General features: G+C 41.0%; 1 protein-coding gene across 1 annotated transcript in view; it reads left to right on the top strand.

Moving 5' to 3' along the window:
• Positions 1-22,224, top strand: part of GRIN3A (glutamate ionotropic receptor NMDA type subunit 3A) — a 72,387-nt gene that overhangs the window by 12,784 nt on the left and 37,379 nt on the right. Inside the window, exon 2 of the mRNA XM_072859182.1 lies at positions 17,255-17,859. Coding sequence (XP_072715283.1) covers positions 17,255-17,859 — 605 coding nt within the window. The remainder of the gene's footprint in view (positions 1-17,254; positions 17,860-22,224) is intronic.

Genomic DNA, 22,224 nt, shown 5'->3' with positions numbered 1-22,224 from the left:
ATGATCATCCTTTTATACACATGAATTATTTACATAGTACAGGGTACTTACACACTTGTTAATTAAAACCTGCTTTTTTTCATTCAGTTATACCCCTAAGATCTCCTTAGAACATATAATCCTTCTAATGGCATTTATTTCACATTCATTATGCCATATTTGGTTTAATGTTATCTTTCATTGTATAAATAGAAAATCCTTCAGTGCAGAATACTTGTGGGAAAAGATTCCTTCACAGTGAGAATTTCTTTTGAGAGAGAGAGATGGGTGATCAGTCTGTTTTGAACACTGATGCCCAGAATCCCCAGGAACCCTCAAATTTTTTTCAGCGACACCAGTTTCTACCTACTCTTCCATTTTCAGTGTGGCATGCTCATTTCACCCTTTCTTAATCTTGCCCATTCGTGTTTGTTCTGAGGTCCTGTCTTCCACTGTAGGATAATACAGATCCTAAGAGTCTTTGACTCCAGAAAAAGACAGCAAGGCTCTATTGTGATACAAATGATCAGGAACATAAATTGCTCATCACTCGCTGTTCATCACATTCCCTGAAGAGCACCAAAAATAAGACACTTATTTATAAATAGCTCAGCCTGCTAGATTCCAGTGAAACTCAATTTCATATCTTCCCACCATTTTGACAGTGCATATAAATATGTAACATGTAGTTATGTGAAAGTTAGCTGTGCTGCAATGTCCTCCTTCGCCATTCACAACCCTTACAGGCTTACAGCAAAAGAATAAATTGCAAATTGAGACCTGTGGTGGGATGCAGCATACCACATGATTAGCATAAGAAAGATGCTTTGCTTGACAGAGAATGGAAGCTTGTTGCCCAGGTCATACTGCTCTTGTATTCCTCCCCAGAAGTGTACTTTAAGAGGAAAACAAAGTGAGAATTCACAGTGAATAATACATCTGATAATCACAGACATTTTTTTCTGCCTGAAAACGACCTGAAGTTTCTGGAACAAGCATGAACAATATAAGCATTAGGAGTAACTGCATCCCAGAGCCTTCCAAAAAATCTATGAAAGTGCTTCCTTTTACTTCACTGGCTTTGAATAGGGGCCAGCTTGAGATACGGTTTTGGTTGTTTGGCTAAGCTGCATGATTATTTTTTTTTCTCTTCCAATCTGATAAACACCGGAATTGGAGATATACATGGAAGCTGGAACTTGTAAATACTGCAAGTGTTTGGTTTTGCTATTCATTTTCTATGAGCATTTGTCTTAGTGTAATTTGATTACTGGAATGTTCATGAAAAGCGAATGTTGAGGAGAACAAGAACAGCTGAAGCAAATCATTTCATTCATGTGAGTATCTATGTGTTGTTTCTGATGCAATTGCTGTCATTAAAAAAACCAAACCAATATATTCAGACTTCCTGTTCACTTAAGTGTGGTATGGCTTTGCTTAGGATGAGGAACTAGTCCAACAGGATCTGTGGCTTGCTGCGTGATATTAAAACTATATTCATAAGCAAACTTAACATTTCTGTGAATTTTAACCTTTAATTTTACCTGGCCTTGCCCTATTTTCTGGAACACCAGAGAGTTCCCTTCACTTAAAAATCTATAGAAAGCCATCCACTGACTAAGATCAAGGATAATTCAGACAGCCTTTTTGTGGATCTGTATTATGCCAGCATTATGAGAACAAATGCATGTGTTCCAAGAGTCATACAAAATTATTACAATCTTATTAGAGAATAATAAGCAGCAAAATGGCTTATTATTGTCAGTAAGAGGGGGACAAATGAGTATGCAATCTGACCGTTGAACAGGGAACTCAAATGGGAAAATCAGTCTTCTCCAACACAGTTAAAAACATACAGGAAAATACACTGGGCTGAGTACTGGAATAGTTACTGCTCTACCTGTCCAGGCATGGAGAATTGCAGCTGAATTTCCTTGCTTTGTAAGAAGTTTCCTCTGGAAGGTTAAAAGTTGTCCAAGGCTGTCAAAATCAGCAGCAACCCGTTGCCTGTCTGTAAATGACGCGCTGAGTCTGCGTGCCCGTTTGACCACTACCCAACGTAAGGATGATGTGGTCGCCATTGGAGATGTTGTGCGGTGCTGCGGCATCCATCCTTTTTAAGAGTATTAGTGGTGAGAGGAAGAAACAGCCAACCCAGAGAGCAAGTTCCCTGCTGTGCACGAAATCTCTTTTTGCAGAGGACTTTATTTGACCTGAGCGGTGCTTCCAGTCGCACGGCATGGGCCAGGAGACCGACGATGCCCTCCTGGTGGGATAGTTCCCTTTGCCTTCACCGTGAGCTTGGAGAGTGTTGTTCCAGCAGCCTTCGCACCTCTTTGCCTGGTGTGTGTCCCCAGTTTAACAGTCTGCATGTGTGCCAGTCAATATGCTCAAGCATGTATAAAATATTCAGTCATTTTAAGCGTGGTCTCCAAATGTTGCTTACCTTTCAGAAAAGAAAAGCAAATCTTTCACAGAAGATCCTACTTTCTGCGAGTGTCTCTCTGTCCCTTTTATTCCCGCAGCTGGCTGGCTCTTTCACTCCAATTTATTAATAATACACCCTGGTGTTCTGTGTGCTACCTGGTAAAGGGTTTTAAGCAGGGAATTCTACAGAATATTTCAGTTCCCTTGCTCAGATGGGGCAGTGCAGCATCCATGTCAATGCAAAATATCAAAGCAATATTACAACAAAATGCAGAGCTTACAGTTTTTCACCTTCCTTAGTTCCGTCCCAGGTCACTGAAATATGTAGAAGTATAATTTATCTTTTGGAAAACTGACCAAGACTTATATTCAAGTGCTGGCATCATGTAAACAGAGAAAACTGAAATGGGGAAAGAAAAAAAAGTTCGTATTTCGTGAGGGAATATACATTTTTTGTGATTTTTTTTTTGTTATATGTTCTCTCTCCCTGAAGTAGTACTGTTTCCTGCAGAGAGAGACAGCAGTTTTGATCGTATGTTCTTGCCAAACTCATAGGAGTGGTGGTCTGTCATCCCTTCCTTTCAGGTTGTCTGGGGGAATTAGATACTCCTCTGCAACACTTCCCCTTGTTCAGAGAGTTAAAAAGAATCACGGCACCAAAAATAGTCGATGTAGATTCCTCATCCCCAGGCTTGGTTCACCAGACTCTGCAGAGTCATCGCAGATTATTTGCATGGAGACGGATAGACACAAACATCTTGCTGAGATTAGTGAGACATGACGCTTTCCTATTTTATCACAAGCGCTTATCCATGTTAAACTCCCAGGGTGCGCTTCATTTTCGCTGGTTCTTACCCTCTCCTTTAGGAGGATACAATCACCCACTCAAGAAGCAGAAATAGTGCATGACTAACTATGTCATGGAACAAATGATTAACACTAAGTATTTTGTGCTAGCTGTTTGCAAACAATCCACGTGCCGACAATTATGCTGAAGCAATTTTGTGAATACCTAACTCAATGTATTTTGCATAACTCAAGACAGGCTCCCAGATCATTACATTCATAACTTCTGTCTTGTTTGTTAAATTCATAAATGTCATTTTTTGTTCTAGTCCATGGAACTGGTAGTACTAGACTCAACTGTGATACTGACCGGTAACACTGGACTGTCGAAGGCTGTAGGAAGGATGAATGAGTTGCTGTTCAAAATGAGTTACAGCTGCTGTGCTTTAAGAGTTTATAAGCCACAAAGTGCAGAGGAGGGCAGTCGTACACAGGCAGATCCGTTAATACATTAGATGCTTTTGGATTTGCAGCTATGCAAATAAAGATGCTATTTGCCCCAGCTGCACCCAGCCTACCCACAGAGAGCTTGGTCTGGCTGCCCAAATGTGTCAAAATGCTCATAGAGTTCATTAGCAGGAGCTGAGGGCCTCTTCCTCAGCTGTGATCACTCATCAGCCATCTGCTGACATCACAGTTGAAGAGCTGACCTAGAGAGAGCATAGCATCCATACGCATCATCCCATGGGCCAGGGCAGGAAGAGCCAAGCTGTGAGGAAGAAGATGTCTCATATGTCAGTAGGAAGCTCGAGCACAGACAAGAGTTTATTGATTCATTTGGTTTAGAGTATTTGAGAGGCTTTTGGCTCACAGATATGTGCAGCCTTACGACATCCTAAAGCACAAAGCTCTTAAAAAATAAATACTCAACATACTTGGGTAATTGGTGCTTAGCAATGAGTGTAGTGGTTTTCACCTGCCATGGAGTTGCACGAGCCCTACATAACTTTAAGGAGAAGATACATTATTTTATAAGAGGGGGATACGGAGGCAGTAGAAATTTAAAGGAATTGCAGCAGAGAAGGTAGAGCCAGTATCAAAAAGAAAACTAGATTTGTAAAGGCCTTTCCCCTCATTTCCATGCTGCAAAGCATTCTTCCCATCAATAACATCCAGCCTGTTAAATTGTTGCTGTTACTTTCATTACCGTCTCATAAGTGAAGCCAACCCCTATTAACCTGCCATAACAGTTTTTCCCCTTTCCCCTTCAAGAAACGTAAAGTAGCGGTACAAATAAGTTTTTGCATAAATAGGTAGGATGAAGAATTTTTATTTACAATGAAGTAAATTTGGTACTTAATTCCATCACAAGAGTTTGTCCAGCTACTCCTCACTAGTTTTTTCTACAAGGGTAAAAAGTATATTAAACTTCCCCACACCAAAGGTTTTGGTAGTAAGAGCAGTATGCTAAGTTATTTTTATCCATATGCTATTGAGTTTCTCATTAACAAGGGAAGATCTTGTAGTTCTTTGATGAAGTATGGATTTCCACATTTTTTTTCAATGCTATGCAGTTTATGCGGCTCTCCAGCGTTATTGGTGGCTGCGGTGCTGGCCTCTGCTGCAGAGCTTGCCCCCGGCTGCGCACGGAGCACTGGCGGCACAACCAGAAGGGAGGGAAGGCTGTGAGGCAAAAAGCTCGCTCTTTACGGTAGAGCTGCTGCCCCCAGGCAGTTGTTGGGCTCTGTTGCCACCAGTAGTGATTTGTCCATATGGTGCTTTCATGCAATTGCAGCAGGAAAGGGATCTACAGGGGAAGGCTGACGAGCTTCTCCTGATGGTGTGATACAGGGACCAACCGCACTTCCCACAGGCAGAGCCAAAGGAAAAAAGAATTACATTTATTTGGCCAGTGCCAGTGTCTTGTGATTAGTGCTATCTTCTAGTGAGTGATGGTGTCAGACAGCAACACGAATCTTCAGTACAGCCAGATGGTCCCATCAAGCATGGCATGCTGTTTTTCCCAGTGTGCATGGTCACATATTTATCTTCAGCCTGTGCCCACTATCACATGCTGCATACATATGGATGGACACATTGCTCAAAGCCTACAAAAGTATCAATTACCACTGCTCCACTTGAGTCCAAACTCAGTGGCCAGTACAAAGGAGGGATAAATAAGTATTATTCATATTTCATACGGATTTACAAGCTCCATGCAATCACTTCATTGTTGGTCTAAATGTCCATGCCAGGTGCAGAGTAAAAGAAAACCTGGTAGCAGTAATCTATGCAAATATTTGTGCATAGTAGAGAGGTGATGGTATTGTGTATTTTCTGTCAAGCATTTAGATGAGAGTGGAAGATTGAGTCAAGGCTAGGAGCTGTAAATGTTCACCTGATAATCTTACACATTATAAATCAAAGGATGAAACAGGCATGGGTGGTGATTTTTTATATATTCTCTCAACCCTCACCACAATACTTGCTGTAAACCACTTTCTGCTCTGTGCAGTACCTACTACAGTAAGGTCTCATTTCATGCTCTCTACCCAGGATTCTTGGAATACAGTGGATAATTCGTAAGTTGCTTATCCACTTAAGACTAATGCGGAAATCCAGTATCCAAATGCTTGCACACATGGGGTCCTGATGAGGCAAGTATCAGTGCGATGGGTAACACTTTCAGACGAAGGACAGGCCAGTGAACTGTGAGTGGTGTAATGGTACAAATGCCCAAATTATTTAACAATAACCCATAAAATAAATGTCTGTTTGTTACTTTGCACATTCTTTTATCTATTGAGGCAGCTGTGTCTAGCACAGGAAGGAACAGGAGATTTGAGCCCTAGGTTCTGTTTCTGGCAAAATCTTGGTATACTCTCCAAGACGTGTGACTTAACTCCCCCTTTCCCCCCCCTTTCGCCCTGTGATCCCTCCCTGTGTAAAAGGGTGTGAAATATTTATCTTGCTGTAAGCCTTGGCATGGGCAGAGAGCCGTTTCACAGAGGAGCGAGAAGCCTGGTGCTGGGGCAGTGGTGATCTGTACCCCCAGGGCACTGTGGAGGGGGTTATCCCCATTTTACAGAGAGGGGGTTGCTCGCAAAGGGAGCACAAGACGAGGCAGGGATTTCAAACCCGATCGCTCAGTTTCTATATTCGACAGACAGCCAGGGCCCCTTCCTCTTCCTCCTCCTCCTCCTCCTCCTCCTCTCCCTGTGTGCCTTGGTAACAGGCTCTGTGCAGTCACACACTTTTGCGGGTAGTTGCTATATGCTTTATTGGAAACTCAAATGCTTCTGCCTTTGGGGGTGGGGGGTAGGCGCCTTCTGATTACAGGATCATGCCTTATTTTGTGTTTTGCATGCCCAGAAAAGCAATTTGCAAACACTGCCACAAAACTTATAAATTGTACAGTTGTCTTTTGGGGTTTGTTTTGGGTTTTATTTTATTTTTTTTAACGACAATGAATCAATTCAGTATTAGGAAGAAAAATAGAGAGCATGATTAAAAAATTTACAGTGAATATAAGTCACTAGGCTTTGCTGCATTTTCAAAAGTCAGATTCTTGTCTTCTGTTGAAAGATAGTAAATCTGCAGCCGAGGAGCTAGCTAACAAACATCACACCTCCCAGTTTATTTATTTTTTCCTCCTGCAGCAACTGCTGCTGTAGAGCAGCACTTATCCTTAAACTTAACTATTCCTTATGCAAACAGACTGCCTCCTGCTGAGGAAAGTAGCTTCACCGCATGGCTCAATTAGTGGAAGGTGCCGAGCAAGGTGAGGATGCCTGTGCAGGATGCGACCCTCATACCCCGGCTGGCGGGGCAGCATCGTGGACTTTGGGCAGGCAGCGAGTGGCATTTCACGGCCACTCAAGATGGCATGTCCTGGTGGCCGGTCCCCTCTGTCAGCTCCCTGCCCCACCGCATGCAGAGTATATTTGTTTTTAAAAGAGATGTTTGATTTTTTAAATTTTTTTCCCCTGCTTACCCCCTGCCCTGAGAGCCAATTATAACACTTCTTTCTAATTTCCCATCTTTCTAATTAAATCCTTGGTGTATTAAATAAGAAACCTCAAGTGGAGATGTTTAAATTCTGTTCCTGATTTTAAGCCAAGCAAGTACACACAAGAATTCACCTTAGGGCCATGATTTAAATGTCTAGCCTCAGAAAGATGAACTACTAACTTAATCTACCCTGGCCTCATTTAATAGAGTTAAGAGATCAGTCTTTGCAAGCTTAAATCTCAGCTTTCTTTCATACGAAAAATCAATATAGAGCAAAATGCACCTGTAGGTAAAATTAATCCTGTGCAACATGCCCAGAGCAAGGCTCAGCAGAATAGGATGCGATGATGAGCTGGTGCTGGCTTTCTGAGGAACGGGACACAGGTCGATTAATTTCTCCCACTGTATTTTGCCACATACAGCTATCATTTCAGTGACTGCTCCAGGCATAACTTGCATGCAGCACAACCTGTGGGTATTTCTCTGACAGGCAAGGACCTGTAGAGACAAAGAGGCTAATTTGGTCGCTGGTCATTGTCCTCAAGGTGCAGCACCCGCTGCCCTGCAAGGAGCGTGGGGAGTCCCACAGCAGCCAGGGTTGTCCTGTGCCTGCAGCAGGACAGCCCTGCACGCCACATCCTGAATGTCATTTTACAGCATTGGCTCAGGCTGAACGGGGAAGGTTTCTTTGTTGAATTGCTACCTCCTTCCCTACTTGTCTCCAAGATCAAATGACCTAGTTTCACTCTGCTGAGCTGCAAACACCAGATAGGGTTGCACAGCCTGTTGGTAGGCACATAGTCATTTGTAAAAATAATGAGACACGGGGGCACAGCTACTGAGGGTATGGGGAATGCAAATGCTCAGGAAGAGTTGAAGACACTTTCAAGCTATGCTGGATTTGGACTGGTGAGTGAAAACAGTGCTCCAGATTTTACTCCTTGCTGCAGGTGTTAATGGTGAATAAAATCTAATAATTGGATTAAATGCTGCATGGGTACACCAGGTGCATATCAGAAAGGACAATGGTTGCTTTTGTAAAATGGGATCAAACTTCTTTTGCCTACATAATGTGACTCAGTCTTCTCCATATTCCCTCTCCTTGTATTCTACATTTTCTTCCAGATTAATTCCTTTTTATTCAGCCAGAATTTTGCTCATGCCTAAAAAGCTAGGTCATACAGAAAGTGAACTCATATCCTGTTGTGCTTGTGAAAAAGTAGCATTTTCTAGTGATACACTGCAACATGCCCATCTTCCTGATGGAAAGGTGGAAGCTGCTGTAACAGGGCAAGGAGGGGAATGCCATTGCAAGAGCCCTTTATGCTGAGGAGCCTGGCAGCGGTTACATGCCAAGGAGCCCGGTGTGGAGCAATGCTTGGCAGTGTGCATTGTAATTACAGTCCTGGTTGCCAAATTCTCTGCGCACTGTGCTAATGGTAGTCCTCAAGAGCGAGGCATCAGAGCAAACACCGCATGCCATTAACATGAGCTTTAGAAACCCATTCTATATGCGAAGCCAAGAATTTTTTATTAGTCTAATTAAAGTCCTCGCAGTCTAATCAAAGTAGTATTATTGGTCCGAATGATGCTAACACAGGCAACTTATCCAAGTACTACAGCTCATTCTCAGTAATGACATGGTTCGAATTGTCATACACGCAGTTCCTGTATCTCTTTGCTCAGGTGCTGGGCTCACCGTTCCCTGCACCTCTGGGTCCCAAGGTCAGTGTCACAAATCTTCTTTAGGGAGACAGAGCAAGTGTGTTTGTGTTTTCAGGGGATGGGGGTTGTTAGTGGCAAGTCATCTGTGTCCCAGGATGTCTAAAGGGAGGAGTATTACATTGATGGCGAGAGTTTCTTCCTCCTTTGGATTTGCTTTTGGTCACGTTTATATGTTTGTTAATGCTGTCTGCATGTCTGCTGTATTTACTTGCCCATTCCTCATTTGTTTGCAGTTCCACCTTATATCCACAGTTGTGGTATCTGGTACATATTACATATTTGATACTTGTTCTTTGCTCTCCCTAAACCCAGTTTTACTCAGCTCCCAAGGTTGCAGTCTCCTAGTGACCAGTAGCTGACCATTGGTGAGTTGTGATTTTTAGCCCTGGCACCTCTGGTGCCATCCTGTGCTTGCAGTGTTACGGCTTCTGCTGTCATCTTGTGATAGCACTTCTGTGGATCCTTGATACAACCCCGTTTATTTTTTCCAACAGCCTTTGAGCTGTGATTTCTTGATAATCCAAGTAACATTTTATTACTGCAGCCTGATCACACCTATATCCTTGATCTAGCGTCATTAGTAATCACTCTAAAAGACTAGTAAGAGTTCCTCCATTAGCAGACACACACACAGAGTACTCTGGTAGCTACTTAAATAATTTTCTTCAAGTTGAAACAGCACCACTGGTGTGTTATCAGAATTTCTTTAGAACAGGGTCTTCCTGCATCACACCTCAGACGTTAGGAGGGTGAGGACCAAGGAGGCAGATCTCAGCAAGCCCGAAGTGCATTCCCTGTCTGCTCCAGGTGCTGCCACAGTTTTGGCTCTGCTGCTATCAAAAGTTGAATTGCTGCCTGCCCTCATGAACCAAAAAACTGGGAGAAAAAAGCCCTTCTGCTGGGCATTGCCTGAATAACACACGTGGGAAAACTCCAACTACCTGCTTGGGAGTGGCTTTAAAACAGAGCCCTTCTGACTGATAGCCAGCATGCGAAAAGCACCAATGTTTGTGAGGTGCTTCTCAACAGAGAAGCACACGAACGCCCCTAGACAGTCTGCGGAAGAGCTTTGAGTTAGTTGAATGCCACATCTCCTTAAGGGAAGAATTAAATTCTGCTGAATGCTATTTTTCAACCATTCAAGCTTATAGTGGCATTCAGAAGAACACCGAAAAGATACACCTCTGTGGAACAGCAACTGTATTTTGCACCCTTTACAAGTGTGGGAAGACCTGTAATGGAGTAGCTACAGCACAAATGCCAAATGAGAAATCCTGCTCACAAACGTGACAGTCTAGATGAGGCCAGCCAGAAAAAAATGTGTTACTGGGAAATGGCATTAGAAAGAAAGCCTGGGGTAGAGCTAGCCAAGATCTCGCTCTTGTTGGCAAGTGCTCACCTACGTGTGACAACCTGATTCTGTAACAGTGTTGAGCTTATAGGAAATAAAACCATGCAGTAACATATTGTCCATTGTGGCTAATACTCACACTCCGTATCTCCTGGCATCTTTTGCCCAGACATTTGCAAGGGCTTTGCAGACATGGATTACAATACTGTAGCACTTGGGAGCACGAGTCACAGACGTGGACCTGGCCACCTCTTTCTCCTATTTGAAGTGTACCATGGAGCAGAGGTGCATTGCCATTTTAATGACGGAGGAAAGCCTGTCATGGAGAATTAATGCAGCTCCCCCTGATCTATTTGTATTAGCAATCATCTGTCTTTTCTTAACTATAATGACACTTTTTAGGGAAGGAAAAACTATTTTGGCTCTTGGCATCTGTATGAAATATTCTTTGTCAGACTTTAAATGTTGGATTCTTTTTTTGTTTCCTCCTGAAGGAAAGAACACCTTGAAGTTTTTGAAGTAGTATTACTTATGATAAGTTATAAGTGGCTATGAAGATAAATAACGGGTCTTACTTTCCAAGAACAGCTGAAAGTTCATATATTATATTGCCTCTTTGACCTTGTAGAGAGCTGTACGTATTCAGATTAGTTTGGAGTATTTGTATGTAGGCATTAGAGATGTTAAGCAACCTCTAGTCATGACTGCCTGGTCTAACAAGAGAGATCATTTTCAGGACAAGCTGCGTCAAGACTTAAATTAATGTAACTGTTGTGGTTTTGTGGTTTTTAAAATCAACAATCAGTGCCTTGTTAGGATCTGCTTATAAGTGTTGCCTGGATGGATGCCAGGCTTCTTTTGCTGCAGGAATCAGGACAGCTCTGGCTAGTCTAAGCTAGCTTTTTTCTCTCAGAAGCTTTTAAACCATCTGCAAAAAATAGCCTTTAGTGTGGGGATCTACCCTGTTTCAAATTACAGTCTTGGTCCAGCAGGTGTGTATGTGGAGACAGATGCACAAGACAAGAAAAAGAGGAATTCATGAAGTCATCCTCCTCTTTTTGGGCCAAAGCAAGTCTGGGATTTTCTTCCCCAGAGAACCAAAAGTCTAAATAGCAGGAGAAACGTACTACTGATATTTTTAATCATACTGATGCTGCTGCTTAAACAGATGCTTAAGTGTTTTGCTGGATGAAGGCCTAGAAGCCACTCTAATGCTTACTGATGTCCATGACAAGGCTCTGGGGGTTTAACTGGGACCAGGAGAGAGCCCAGGAGCAGCTCCTGATGCTCTTCACTGGGGAGCGGAGGGAGGCATGCCTGCCCCGCGCACCGCTTGCATCTCTGCGGAAGCTGCAGAATGGATTCTGAGAAGAAAACCCAGATGCTTCACCCTCCACTGTGGGAACCTATGGGTGCATCTTGGCCACAGCCTCCCCCATGGGCAGAGCAGGTTTCTGGAGGTGGACGTGCTGGAGCACACCTTCCCTCTGTTGCTGCTGGGTAGACCGTGCAGCGACTGGGATGCAGTACGGTGGGCAGCTCAGCGACTGGTGGGGCAGGGTGGCAGGTCCTCTGCATCCAAAGTCCCTCCCGTGGTATGTCAGCTGCCAACACAAAATCCTCCTCGAAGCATTGCAGTTTCAGCAGTGAGGCAGATATTAAAAAAATAAAATAACATTTCATAGCATCTTTTTTCATGGCATGAAAGGAAGAAGCAATAGGTGTGTCTGTAGCCTTTAGGGAACTGGGTTTTAAGCCTAAATTTTGTAATTTCAACCATGGAAGAAAGAGCTTCCCAGTTTTTGAAGCTGTGGCATCAGCTTGCTCACAGCTGCCGTTTAGCTCTGTTTGTAAAGCTGCGAGTCCCCACAGTTGCACTGCAAGCCAGAAGGCTTTTTTTTTCCCTTAGGTGGAGCTTTCTCTGATGTAATTATATAGCCTGTTTTCTCTTTGGTATTTCTTCTCATAAATATATATTTGAGCACTGTCTTTGCCCCCAAGAGTCAGAGGGGAATAATATTTTCCGTGTATTACTTGCTTTTACACAGTTAGCAACAGAATATTTACATATATGCTTTTAACTCTGCTAATGAAGCTATCATAATGTCAAATAAAATGTCACTGTGACCATGCCTAATTAGCATTACAAATTTGGTTGAAGAGATAAATGGCCAGATCCTTCAGGGTGTAAGTCAGTCCAGCTCCAGGCATTCGTGCTCACAAGATTTACAAGGGCTAAGGATGGGTCCACAGATTACTGAAACGGAGACTTGAAAAATATTGCATTAATGAAATGCAAATCATGTTTCAGTTGTTAAATGAACCTGCTATCTCAGGTGTCTCAGCAAATGAAACTGTAAAGCCGCTCTGGTTGGGATACAAGAAGCAAATAAGTAGTTACAGTCTCTGCTGAGGTATGGGAGCAAAACATACCAGAACGAGTAAAACTTAATATTCCATGAATGGCTTGGTCCAAAGCCCACTGAAAGTCAGTGGAAAGACTGTTGGTATCTGGTCCAAAGGCAATTAGTCAGAAATTAAGGATTCTAGGCCTGTTCTTTACCCAGTAAAAACTTAAGTCAGTTGATCATGGCTGGTTTATAAAACAGGAGCTAATGACATGCAATAAAAAATTAAGCCCTCATAGACGCAGAAAATGTTTTTGCTAGTGACACTATGTAAATGCAAACACATTATTAAAAATAGATCACAATTAACATTATTCAAATGAGGTTTAATTCTCTGTTTGTATAATTTGAAGAAAAACTGACGCAAGTTGTATCTTTAATGACAGCTTAAAGACAAATTTAAACAAAGCAACTGAATTTCCATATGAGCTTTAATTGACAGTTTAACAGAAATAGTGAAATTTTACTTATTTCCAAAGTGAGGTAATGAAGGAGTTTGCCTAAGAACTTCAGTAAGGATGGATGGGCACAGTTCCATACACTGATACTCATAAATCTGCTGTTCCATGACAAGTACAAAGGTATACACATCTAAACTATCATTTAAGTTGTCAAAAGCCTTTGCTATGAAATTATGCAGTCTCAGTGCTTGCTACTGAATGACAGAATAAACAATTTTCGGAAGTTCCTCATTAAAAAGCAGTAATTGTTTATTTTAAAGAAAGACAAATCAATAAAAATACGTAAAAGCATTAAGAACACTGTAGTATCAAAGGATGTATGGTGACGTGACTTCTGTGTAATTTTTTTCAGGGCCTATATGTTCAACTGCATCTTACAAATGACAAATAAACCTTTCAAAATAAAATTAAGAAGGTATTAAATCCAAACATCTCCCCATCCTTTCCTAAAAGGATCTTCTTTTGCATATAAAACTGGTGAGGTCAACTAACCCCTCACTAGATGAGGCCAGAGAGAGTTCTTCTTGGTTGAGCTGTGAAACATCGTGGCCCATCAAATATCCACTTCCCTGAGTCCCAGTACAAAGCAAACATTAATTGCTATTCCTCTTCAACATCTACAGGGGTGTTTGCATGGTGGGCTGAGAATTCGCTGAAAGTTAAGCAGAAGACAAACTTCTAGTGACTGAATTTTATGTATATTATTGTATCAGAAAAATTTTGAAGACAGGTTTGCAGTCCCAATACACTTAATAAAGAAAAGAGACTGTGTTTGCTACTTTTTCAGGGCTGAATGTTTACCTTTCAAGCATATTGACAGGGAATTTAGCAACTAATAAATCACAGTGGTGGTAAGTGCCCACGTAGATGCACCTGTGGGCTTTTGAAAGTGACAGCTGAAGCACAGATGGTTTCACACCAAGAAGGACTTTTAAATGCAGTCTGAGTCTAAGCCAGGTTATCCCAAATCCATCTCCATTCAGTGTAGGAGCAGTGTCTCACACTGCTGGACCACATCGACACATCCAAGTATATTGCACATAAGACAGAGACCAACGCTAGAGCTCCTGAGGACTAAGCCTGTAATTGCACTGCTATAGGAGAGTCCAGCCCTGCACCTAAGAATACCAAGTCAGATGGAAACTGCCTTCACCTGCACTGCTGAGTAAAATTATGTCCAGTTTTCTGTCCTTGAGGCAGAGTTTCACTTTCTCTGGACTATGTGTGCTTGGTGCTATGTTTGCTCTAGGCCCAGTGTAATGCCCAGTGACCATAAGGTGTAATTTTTACTTTTTGTGTATCTTGACCAGTTCAAAGTGTTTTAACACTGGAAGAACTGTGCCTTAGACAAGCAGAAGCAGTCTTGCATGTGTGAAGCTGTGCATATGCACTGGGTTTAGCATGAGGACGTAGAGGTCTTCAAAGATTTAAACTGCTGGGTGAGATGGAGAGCCAGGTCTCATGCAGTCTTATCCATATTGCCTATTGGGAGTGATCCTCAAAATGTGATAAGACCCAAACTGCCAGTGCATGGGATGAGAAAGCTAATTGGCATGCGCCAAAACCAGACCAGGTACAAACTAAGCACAAATGCTCCAGGTTGTCTCCTGGGGCTGTTTTAGTCAACAGTATGGACACAGCTGTTATTGCTAACTTCTGTCACTCATCAGTGCATGGTTGTTTTTCTGCATCCAATAAATTTTTTTTTATACCTGTGCCTATACCGTAACAGCTATAGTACTATGCTTGGGATGTTATGCTTCTGAATATACTGAAGACATTTGCTCTTCCTCGTACAGGTATGGTCAGGTTGTGTGCTATTATTTATATATGCAAAATGTTCTATGTATACTGAATAACTAATTTCTTCTCCAACACTCAAATTAACTAAGTCAATAGGCTTGCAAAGTTTTGCTGATTGGAGGCAGGTCATCATGTAAAAAGTGTTCATACTTTTACTTGATCTTGGACAGAGAGGACGCAAGGAAAATCCTTTCTACTCCCTTCTGTTTGCAGTGAGAGACAAACTAAAGTTAATTTACCTGATCATCTCATAACCTCAGAAAAAATGTTTGTTGTGATTCAGTTTGCAGAGACTAATTTATTCAAATCAGCTTCCCAAACCCAGATATTATGCACAATGCTTTTTTTTCTGAACTAATCATGTATTTTAATTAGTAGGCAAAGTTTTCCAGCATAGAACTCGCAGAGTCTGCACAGCTTAGCTTCTTGTGCACTCAGTAACTTGTCCTTGATCAAAGAGTCAATCCTTGTGTCTTAATGGCAGTACATGATGTGCATCGATTGTGGACAGTGATCTATTTAATTAGCTTGTTCATGTGTTGGTGTAAAAAAGGCCACAGGTACCAAAACCAAGAGATAACAAAAAGAGCTGAGAGCATCTTCATTTGAGTATTCTCTTTATCAAGCTCGGAATTTAAATTATCTGCTCTGGAAAACAGATTATGAGTTCATGTAACTGCAAATTAACACAATGAAAGCTTGCTGTTTACAAATGGTGTTTAGCTCTTCAGGTTTTTGTCTCATTCCACCTCTTACATCTGTATTGGAGAGCCCAGGATTTTATTTTAGTAAAACTAGTGCAAATTGAGTGATTATCGTATTATTCCAAATTCAGAATGACATTTCTAAGATCCATACAAACTGGAACCTATAATGAACAGTAAAATACTATTAAAATCAAAATGACAGCATTTTTTACCAACTTTAAGCACAGTAAAGGTTTGATCCCTCTTACACATAATACATGTTAACTACTGAAAATGTAAGCGAATGAAGAACAGACCTTAAGTGTTTAGTAACTTAATGGATAGACAGATAAAATTCAGGTACTTGTGTAGGATAAGATATAATTTGAGGGGGCATGAATACAGACAAACGTTGAGATAAAGTCACAACAAAGATCTCACAAACCAAAAGATGCACTGAAACAGGCATCATAATTCACATTTTTTTTAACAGTCTCATGGCTGGAATCAAATGCCAGTGCAAAGTAAAATAACTTCTTTAGAAAAGCTGCACTGAAGACTGTCAAGTTCTCAGCTGAAACCAAAAGTTGGAACAGTGAGTGTACAATGTGCTAGCTGAAGGCCTGATAGAAACATTTTGGTAGAGCAGAGAATTATTTCATAGCAAAATGCCAGAAATTGCTTGGATTCTTTGATTTTTTTTCTTCCTTACTAAATATATAGGTAAAATTTAACTGTATTTTTGGGACCAGGAAAGGGGGAGGAATAGGAGTAAGGGAAAAGTACTTATGGATCAAATAATAAGAAAGAAAGAAATATTTACCTTAAAAGAACAAATGAATTAGCCTCACATTCTTCTTCCTTTTCTGGAAAAGATAAAGCCAAGGGCAATGGTATTGGGAAACGTAATGGGTTAAGTTATGGTATATCATCAATGATGTGGAAAAGATGAGTACGGAATGCTTATTTGTCGACTATTTTTCAGCTCAGAAATCACAGTCTGTGTATCTTAACCTCTTGTGTGTTCAGTAACTTGTCCTTTACCAAAGAATCAATCTTCTCGTGCTTTATTGGCAGTACATGATGTGCATTGCTTGTAGACTGTGATCTGTTTAATTAGGTTACTCATGTGTCTGTGCAAAAAAAGCCCTCAACTACCAGAAAAAAAAGAAATAATGAAAAGAACTGAGGGCCCTTCATTATTTTTCTTATTGTTTACCAAAGAACTTGTCAGCATCCATTGAATTTGAGCATTAACACCAGGGTTGAACCTGAACAGTGAGGGCATACCTTCTCATACCCCTGGTAGGAGACCCAAGGAAATCTTTGCTTGAGAATGCCAAGAAATCCAAAAGTACAAATGGTTTGAAAGAAATACAAATTCTTGGAAGCAGACTCATTAGTGACTACTGAAGTTGACTCAAACTCTAGCCGAGGAAGCCCATGAATCACAGTCCCTTTAAGCTGGGTAGGTATAAGTTTCCCTGTTTCTCACACAGTTCTCTTGGTTGACAGGTGATTACTTTGAACTAAATGAGTGAATAAAAATTAAGGAAACTCATTAACTTTGGGTCCAGCATATTTCTGAACAGTTGTCTTTCGTATTTTTAACTACAGAATCCCCTTCACCTGCAGATGAGTTTAGAAAACTCACTGAGTTCTGATGCTGACGTCACTTTCTCGATCCTTGCGATGAACAACTGGTATAATTTCAGCCTGATGCTATGCCAGGAGGAGTGGAACATCACAGACTTTCTCTTCCTCACACAACAGAGCTCCAAGTTCCATCTGGGATCCATTATAAACATCACAGCAAACCTCACTTCAACCAGTGACCTTCTGAACTACTTACAGTTTTACCTGGAGAGCATCAAAGACACAACATCTACCATGGTGATGTTTGGATGTGACATGGAAAAAACACGGAGGATTTTTGAAATAACCACGCAGTTTGGTGTGATGCCTCCAGAACTTCACTGGATTATTGGGGATTCACAGAACGTGGAAGAACTGAGGACAGAAGGTTTGCCACTCGGTCTCATCGCTCATGGCAAGACAACAGAGTCAGTCTTTGAGCATTACGTACAGGATGCAATGGAGCTGGTAGCAAGAGCTGTAGCAGCAGCCACCATGATTCAACCTGAACTAGCTCTTATTCCAAGTACAATGAATTGCATGGACACAGATGAAAGGAATATAACTTCAGGGCAGTATTTGTCAAAGTAAGTTTTTCCTTTTTTTCTTTTTTGTAGCTAGTATTTGTGGTATACAAGAAAAATTATTTTCCTCCCCCTCCCCACCATTCTTAGTGGCTTAGCTATCATGCTCTTAACCCTCCCTCACACACACATTTGTTTCAGTATTTCCTCCTGCTTCATTACTTCTGGGCACATAATGAAACTTAAACTTGGCCACAGAGGGAGATTAAGCCAGTTGTAGAAGACACTGTTCCACAGAAGTAGAGATCACATAGTAAACATAGGCTAGGTCACAGACTATGATCTGAAAGTATCTTGTATTTATGTTTATGCATATTAGAGGGAAAAGTCAGGGCTAGTGTCAAATTCTCTGAGGTTTTGAGATACCTGAGAGAATACAAAACACAATAAAAATATTTGCACTGCCAAAGCAATCAGAGAGTATAAAAGCAGATGTGTAGCCCTTGCTAGTATGCTTCCGCGGAAAAGAACCAAAGAAGATGCACCTTGACCACCTCAGAGGCCACTGCTGCTGGTGAGAGCACTCAAAACTACAAAGTGCTCTCTCTGTTACCTGGTGCGGGAGGCTCCTCTTTCAGCTTCTGCTAAAACTATTCCTGTAGACCACTGCACGTCACTATACTGAAGTTATTCCCAAAACCGCTCGGGGATTCATGTCTATTAATATTCTGTTTTTTAACATGCGAGAGGAAAAATTGCATGGTTCTTTTTGAAAACAAAAAAAAAGGTCCTTGCTAAGTATGTAAATTCATTAACGGGTTTACATCCAGTGACAGTTGCATGTTTTTTCCCCCATTACACCTGGTTTTCAGCCTACAGATGTTGTTGGATGGAGTTAAGATAAAAGTTCTTGAAGCTTTTTATATGTTTGCAACTTTTTTTGAAATGATATCTGAGATGTGTCTTCACAGTAATGTGGTAACAGCACTGCTCAAAACACAACCGTTTGAGACCCTAACAGTTCCTTAGTCAGCACTCATCCATAATTTAGGGGTCAAAACCCTCCTGTTTCCAAAGACTGAAACAAGGTTTAGGAATAAATATTGCACTGGCTTGCAATATCCCCACTGACCTGTGATATTAATTGTATCTCATTATTCTGGGTATTTTAACTAGATCATACCTAAGTCCCTGAAAAGTGAAACTCAGCAAGAGACTTCTTAAAGTAGCAAATATTTGAGGACAGTAGTTTTATGAACAGACTTTTTGAGGGTTAAGGAAGGGACAATGAAAAATGAAAGCAAAATTAAAGCTCTTAAAAGTATTCCTGCAAAATATGTCTTCATCATTGCTTTCTACAGAAAACTATTAGCTCTCTCATGAACAGTAACTGCTGTAACTTTTGTTATATTTTGGGAGACAATATGCAATTTCACATCTATGAAATTTCTTGTCCCTTCATCTCAGTAAAGATATTGTAGAAGAGAAAAAAAGGATCATATGCTTAGCCTTTTTTTCCCTAGGCATCTGCTTGTGGACGCTATTAAAGACAAAATAACAGGTTAGATAAACCCTTGTCCTGAATCACTGCAGCTGTTTTTATAGTGTATAAGTGAGGCAGATACCTGATGCCAGTACTGACGTATTTGAGTTAGCAGCATAACTATTAACTCTGAGTGGTACCAGTAATTTCTCAGGCGTGAAGCACCTGTGAGTGGCTTAACTGTGACCAACCTTGTCCATTGCACGAGTGCTTTTAGGCAAGTGGTGCACCTCCAGAGATGAAACTTTTGTCTGGTGCTTAATTGAGTGTTTACTAATGTGGGCATTTTTCTGTCTAAATGAACCATTCTGCCTTGATACATAGCCTTGGAGCTGCGGTGGGTGGGGATGGAGTAGGCACAGTGGCACAGAGCTTCACCTCCCTTAACTGCACTGTGTATTTAACAGCAGTCCCACAAACTGCCACAGCTGACACCTGAGCTTTCACTGCCAACACTGCACTTATACATTGTCTGTGCAGACATTTAAATGCCACCCAAGAGCAGAATAATGATTGTGAACAAGACCAGGATCTGGTCCATGGCAAAGCATGCTTTATCTATATGGTTACAGATACGGATATGGATATAGATGTACAAACCCCTGAAGATTATACTGTTGTAAGTCTCCATCCTTCATTCCTCTTATGATGAGATCAATTCCCTGATCTATTCCTGCCTGATCATGGGAGCTTCGTTGTTGACGGAACAAGGCATTAAAATTTCAAAGCCTCATCTTGTCTTATAGCTTTAATTAGTCTTACAGCTTTAACTCCGCTTCTTGAGTAATTTCAGCAGCCTGCTATTTGCTTGCCCGTTATAGTTCTTGCCTCCAGTAAACTTTCCAAGAAAGATGTGGAATGACCAAGCCATCAAGCTTGAAAGAAAATTAAATAATTTAATTAAATCATTCTTAAAGGTACTACAAAGATATCGCTGCTGGAGTATGGTAGTACTGCTAAAGCTCTAATGAGCAGTTCTTACAACAAAGCACATGCAAAACAAAGCTGAAATAAGCAAATTACACATTCTGGACTCATTGGTCAAACTGAAGTGACGCTAGTAAAGCTTTGATACAGCTATCGGTGTGATCATTAGCTCACACGTATTGAATAGCATCAAGGAAATCTATTCAGCTGTCAGACTTGAGGATCTGGCCCTTCGCGTTCTGAAATTTGTACACGTTGTCTTTCCATACAAATCTGTCAGTAGCCCTACTGAAAAGTTATTGCTCAGATATTGCCAATGCGTCTATGCAATACTCGGCACTTGTAATTCCCAAAGATTCACACTAGAGATTGCTGGCTTAAATAATGTAGTCAGATCCTCTTATCTATTTCCTAAAGTTATTGAGTAAGGGAGTTTTTACGTGAAGTCTCTGGCATGAGTTTCCCTAATGCTGCATACAGCGTATGCAAATGATTAGCAGCCATAGCCACTCGCGTATAAAACAAAGTGTTGTTAAAATGTATTTCCCACATCGTTCCCCTCATTTATTTTGATTAATGTCCTGTCACTACCAAAAATATAGAACACACAAATCAGCTGCAGAAGTAAGCCACTAACTCGGTAAGGTAGCGAAGTCATACATTTAAATGCTACTAAATCTCTCAGGTAACCACCACTAACACAATTCAACCACAGGACAGGTACAGAGGGCTCGATTCACCCTCATGGGCACACTTATTTCTACAGTGACAGTCAGAGAACACAGTGCATAAATTCCACTGTTCTCATTCTACCTGCAGAAAATAAATCTAATGCATTATTCCATAGCTTCATCTACTCCCAAAGCACCTGGTCTGCGGCATTCTGATATCCAAGTCATGCTGTAGTAGCAACGTGGGGCCAAATTCATCAGAACTTTGCTAGCTTATTCCCTCTGAGGACTTGTCGCCATCAGTTTTGGCATTTTGTGAACTGTTAACACTATTTTCCACACTTAAACAATTCTTTCAAAATTTTACATACAGACCCATCTATGCATGCAATGGTTTGTCATAGTGATGGCTTCAGCATATAAGCCTTGCAAGGCTTGTAAGGAAGAAGTTGCACAATTTTTTACAAAGGCTGAGGAGGAGAGATAAAAACTAGGTAAGTTTATGGGCACATAAACCTTTCTTTAGTGCTTAAGATTGCCTTCCCCTATAAACTTTGCCTTGATAGTGTTTACATACACAAACATGCAAGTACACCATTAAATATGAAATACAGGATAGGAGGAAAGGACTAGTCAGACAGTGGCAGACACCACTGATTAATGAAGTTACAGTATCATTTAGCTAACTCTAGACTAAGTGGTAAAAGATTTTACAAATGAGAACCACATTTATGTGTCTGTGCCATTTATAAACACCTATGTGTGTTTTTAGGCATAATTCTCAGGCCAAAATTAACACATGTACAGATCAATTGCTTTTGACAGTATTGGCTGTATCATCTTTCTCCAAACTCAACCTACTCAAAATAGACTGCATAAGAAGAATTTTGAAGCCATCTCAGAAAAGGCTGTCATGCACACAGCCACGCTCAAAGCTGTATTACTTAGTTTCATAAATTTACCCTTTGCTGAGGACAAAAACTGATACGATCTTGAGACATACACAGTTCAGAGTCTTAACTGCTGAAACTCCATCAAATTCATCAAAAGTCATCAAAACAAAGGTAGAGACTGGGCAGAAGTATGCATGCACACACACTTGCTGTGGATTTATCCTTTTCAAATCAATTTAAGGTTATTTTTTTATCTGTTCTAACTATTGATAAACAATTAACACTACTTAAAGTTTATGTCTTGCTTATTGAGGCTGGAATACAGCTATAGCCTTTATACTTCTTTCAATACTTGCTTTCATCCAATTCCCAGAACTAATGTGAGGTGTTACAT

This window comes from Ciconia boyciana, chromosome 4 (genome assembly GCF_034638445.1).
Source record: "Ciconia boyciana chromosome 4, ASM3463844v1, whole genome shotgun sequence".
In the NCBI taxonomy this organism is placed as follows: domain Eukaryota; kingdom Metazoa; phylum Chordata; class Aves; order Ciconiiformes; family Ciconiidae; genus Ciconia; species Ciconia boyciana.
The sequence above is the reverse complement of the archived record's forward strand: the minus strand, read 5'-3'. Positions and strand labels throughout refer to the sequence as shown.